Here is a 4,871-nt window from a genome sequence, read left to right as displayed (position 1 = left end):
CTGCCACAGGTAAGGCAGGGGGACCACAGCAGCCGATGCCTTGCTTCTGTAAAAGGTCATTAATGTGACACGGCGCCTGCAACAGCAGGGGACAGGACTTGATGAACCAGGCGGTCCCTTCCAGTTCCTGTGTTTTGTAGGAAGCTCCTACACTATTCCTCAGTCAGCAGCCCCGAGATTGTAGGTGTATACCAGGGAGATCAAATTCAAATGAGTTGGTGGGTCACATCTAGACCAGGGGCTTCTCATGGGCTGGACAACCCACTTCTGTATCGGGCTCACAGAGCTTCTCGCCACAGCTGCCAGAGCTGCTGGTTGGATGTACAACACACAGGGCTGCCATTGCTCATCCACGTGCTCCTGATCTGTATGCTGAATAGCAACACGAAACCAGAAATTCAGTGGCAGGCAAAGGGTGGGTGGGGGTGCTGGCCTGCTGACACACTTAGAAGAGCGCCACAGGCCTGGCAGCCCACCTCTGTGGGCCATTATGTGGCCCGTGCGCCATGTGTCTAACACTCCTGGGTTGCAGGATCCTCTGTCATTAGAAAGCATTCACAGCTGTGATCAGAAGTAGGCCGAGGTACCGTGTGCAGTCTTTCTATCATCTCCAAGGCCTAAGCAGATCACTAGCAGGGGCATATCTTGTCTCGTTTGCCAGCACTGCCAGTGGGCATTTAATAAATGTCTCTCTTCTCAGAAAGCCTGCAGATCCAGCAACAGGCTCAGGCATAGGCCTGGCTTAGATCTGTCAGCCTTCTGCATCTGCATTTTACCCTGCCTGCACAATTGGATCGCATTAACAGCCTGTTGAAAACATGTCCCAACTCCTGTTTACTTTTCAAACTCTTTACTACGCTGGCAGGAACACAGCTTATCCATTGTGTGGGCCAAAGATGGATGTCTGATGCAGGATGACTCCAGGCCTGAGTGTCTGAGGATAGATTGAGTGTCCTCTTCTACTCCAGGAGTAATGGGAAAGAGGAGAGCATAAAACTAAGAGCAATGACCACTCTAAGCTTGGAAGCCATATGGTAACTTTCCAATGCTCTGCATGTCCCGGGGCCATAAAAACACGAGTTTTGTACAGAGATTGCTTCATTCCAGGTATTGTATGAAGATACTGAGGGAGAGCAGACAGCTAAGGTCAGGGGGATGGGATCTGGAGCCAGTCAACTCTGCACGGCTGTTTCAGATCAAGTCTCACAGCAAAGTGTCCAGCTGTCATTAGTACCTGCAGACTCTTGGAAGGTCCATGTGGAATGAAGTTTTGGTCTCTGACCAGTTCCTAATGGTCAAGTGTCCTCATCGCAGTGGACAGTACTTCCCTTGTTGAAAACCTCAGGAGAGAAGCCAAGGAGCCAGCGAGCCATGGAAAGCAAACTACTTTCGTTGCAAGAGGTGGCCCTGGCATGCCGAGTGGTGTTGGTGTTGGCACCGGGGTTGCCTCCGTTGTTGTTCCCTTTAGGTAAAGAACAGATGCTTCAGTCTGGCTGTGTTAACCACTTTCATCACCTCTTACAAAGTCACTCCAAACATCATCTGAAAGCCACGTCAGGACCCGATGCCCTACCATACACCATCAATTATATTTGCATCAAGTGGGCCAGAACCGTGGTTCTTTGTAAGGTGCCTTATGCTGTAATGGCCTCACCATGAGGAAGGATGGCCAAATATGACACGCAGAGCCAGACTCAGAGATAGACAGGAGCATGGGGCAGCCGAGAGAGAAACATTAGATAGGCATGAGCACCAGTCCTCCCAACTATACCCATTTGACACAAGCATGCTGCTAATGACACCTATAATGGTGGGGTAGAACCAGACCCAGAGACTGCATATGGGTGGACATATGGATTTGCAGGTTTTTGTGTATGATATATTTCCACAATGGGAAGGATACTTCTGTCCATACTTGGGCACCTCCAGTGTCTGGCTTAAGTTCATCTGCTTTATGAGACATGGCCGGTCAAGGACCCGCATCATCCACTCTCATTAGATGTGTCAGATTGCTTTCCTTCCCCTCTGGTTCCCTGTTCATTCGGCGGGACTATGTCTTGGCTACTAAGAGGAAAATATAAGGGTCACAATGAAGACGTGCACCAATCAGTTTTTGATTGCTCGTGTCTGATGCTGCCAGCTGCCGAAACAGCTGCACGAACATCTGGGCTGACTATCCTCTTTGAAAACTGCAGCGAGCCCACGGCCTTTGGCGTCGGCTCTGTTATTTATGACATTTGCCTTTCGTCCACTGGAGGCATTTACATCCACTGCTCTTAGTGGTGACCTGACAGTCTCAGCCATGACCTGAAAGAAACAGGAACCAAATTCCACTCTCTGTGCATTGAAGGCAGCAGTGATAAGTCTGGATTTACATGCCTGGAGCTAGAGCAGCAGTCACCGTGGGGCTCTCGACTGGCTCCATGAAGCACCATTTCATCGCAAGATCTGTTTCCTTCCTATCCTCATTTGTCGATGCTGGTGATTGTTACATAGGGTGCGGCCGAATCCTGTCAAGGGTGCTGTGGGGTGCTGGCCAATTTTTGCCCTGGTATGAATTCACAAGATAAACCCAGAGATTTCAAACAGGAATACATAGTCTCAAAAGCATTCTGCCCCCTTGGATCTTTTTGAGATCTTTGCAACAGGAGATTTGCTGTAGTATTTTTCCATAGTCATAAAGCAAGTGGAAGCTGAGAGCTGGCAGTTTCCAAGGGATGTCTTGAGTCTAACGAGATGGGGAGCCACTGACCTCCATGAATTTGCTTTCCTTCGTCTCCGGTTCTCTGTTTATTCAGGGGAATGATGTCTCGGATGCTAAGAAGAAAATAAAAGGATCGCAAACGTGCTCTTGCTTAGTCTGGTCTGCTGTAAGCTGAGGTTGCTGAAATATCTTGTGGACTTCCCTTAACTAGAGATATTCATAGGTCATCTCTTCAGGCTACCCTTGAAGGAGACATTACAGATGTAATGAAAAATAACCCTGGTGCTTGCAAGGGGGAGAAGGTGCCATTCAGCACTGATGTCTGAGCTCTGGATGAGACATGGGCTGCAGCGCATAACTTTCCTTCTGGAAGTAGTTTTACTTAATGGGCCAAAGCCCATCCTGGGGTAAGCACATGCAAATCCATCAGCTGCAGTGAAGCTGTGTTGGCTTCTACCGTGTTCACTACCATGGTAGAATGGCATCTATTATTTTTCAGATTTAATTTGCACAACTCTGGCATTTTCCAGGCCTTTTCCCAACCGGTAATCAACAGGGGTGTGCCGAAACCACAAAATGCATCTCTGGCTTCAAATTATGAACTGAACTGCTGGAGGGGCTTGGTTCTGGGGGATTAGGATTGACTTGGTAGAGGGCAGAGTCACGAAATCTGGAGCCAGCTCCGGGCTCACATTCATAGCTCTGCCTTTGCAGCGAATGGAGCTGGAGCGTGAGCCATCCTGGTCCTTAGCAGGATCCTGGCATGGTTTTGCTAGTCAGAACTTAATTTCCTCTGAGCACACGATTAATCAAAATAATTTCTTCCCTCCGTAGTCTGTAAAGGACTTTTCCTAGCAGAGCTCACAGACCCACAACCTGAACACACCTCTCAACCAACCTGTGCTAGAAGCCCCCTGGAAAGGTTTCGGGTGAAACCTCGTGATAGCCATGATGGTGATGGCGGTTAGCATTGATGTGATGGTTGCGCTAGGTGCAGTACATGGATCGGAGAATATCAGCACAGTCCCCCCCGGACCGCTTACAGCCTCAGGCTGGGCAGGGCTTTACCCCTGCCTGTCCGAGCATGTGATGCACAGCATGGCATTGCTTGACTCTGATCCACATGGTCTGGCCACTGTTTCTCATCCTAATGGACAGCAGGGGATGCTGAGCCTCCTCTTTAACCCCTGTCAAGCAGACTAGCTCTCCTGAAGTCAAGAGGGTGCATTTGATTTACAGCCAATAAGGACCTGGCCCGTCAGGCGAGCTTTATACTTAGCAGTTAGCCTTGATCAAGAGGGGAAGGCTGCTTCGGGATCTGTGATGGGCGGCGTTGAGACAGGCCGATCACTGCTGCAAATTATGCAAGAGCTGCCATCCTTGCTACAGCAAACTGGGGGTCCTGTTGTGCCATCCCAATAAGAAATCAAGTGAAGAGAGTCTGCTGCAAAGTTACAGTGCTACAGTTCAGCCCCTGGCTATTGGAGAACAGTGACAAAAAAGGCTTTCTCTCTTTTTGTGCTTGCTAGGAAGGCCAGATTTACTGCGGCTTGGTGACGTGCCCTGAACTGCTGTGCTCCTCTCCCCTCACTGTGCCAGACTCCTGCTGCCAAGTCTGCAAAGGTAATATGGGAACGTGTTACTGCAGTAAAGCAAGGCCTGAGAGGAGGGCAGTGAACGGGAATCACAGCCCTCTCTGTTCGCCAGCAGCAAGAATTTCAAGCTTGTTAAATATGACTGTGCTGGAAATCTCACACAGCTCTGCCTCCCTGTCACTGAAAAGAGTGAAGTGTAAAGGCCCCCCAGGCTCAGTTCTGCTCTCGTGTCTCACACCAGCTCCCTGGCATATTTGTGGGTGGTGTAAGCACGATAGCAGCTGTGACCTGCATTTTTTTTTTGACATTATACCACATCACTGATGGGAGCTGCATCAGGTGTGCAGTCCTCAGCAATGATTTATCTCATGGTCCCCTGACATGACAGGAGAGGCAGCGTTGCACCTGTAGGCCTGGAGCTTGCGTTAAGGCGATGACCAGGGATCCTGGTTTTCTCTGATAAAAAATCCAATATAAAAAAGTAACCCAAAATTCACATTTTTTTGTGATTAGAAGGAAACACCACTATATACATATATATCTATATATTAGTGGTGTTTCATTTTAATCAT

The 4,871-nt window shown here is 49.0% G+C and overlaps 1 protein-coding gene across 2 annotated transcripts in view; it reads left to right on the top strand.

The window, feature by feature from the left end:
* CHRDL2 (chordin like 2) overlaps nt 1-4,871 on the top strand; it is a 60,853-nt gene that overhangs the window by 9,958 nt on the left and 46,024 nt on the right. For both annotated transcript variants that reach the window (XM_019503106.1, XM_019502315.1), the window contains exon 4: nt 4,234-4,327. In XM_019503106.1, the coding sequence (XP_019358651.1) occupies nt 4,234-4,327 (94 nt within the window). The remainder of the gene's footprint in view (nt 1-4,233; nt 4,328-4,871) is intronic.

The sequence above is a fragment of the Gavialis gangeticus genome, unplaced genomic scaffold, assembly GCF_001723915.1.
Source record: "Gavialis gangeticus isolate Ggan-Ray unplaced genomic scaffold, GavGan_comp1, whole genome shotgun sequence".
Taxonomy (NCBI): Eukaryota; Metazoa; Chordata; order Crocodylia; family Gavialidae; genus Gavialis; species Gavialis gangeticus.
The sequence above is the reverse complement of the archived record's forward strand: the minus strand, read 5'-3'. Positions and strand labels throughout refer to the sequence as shown.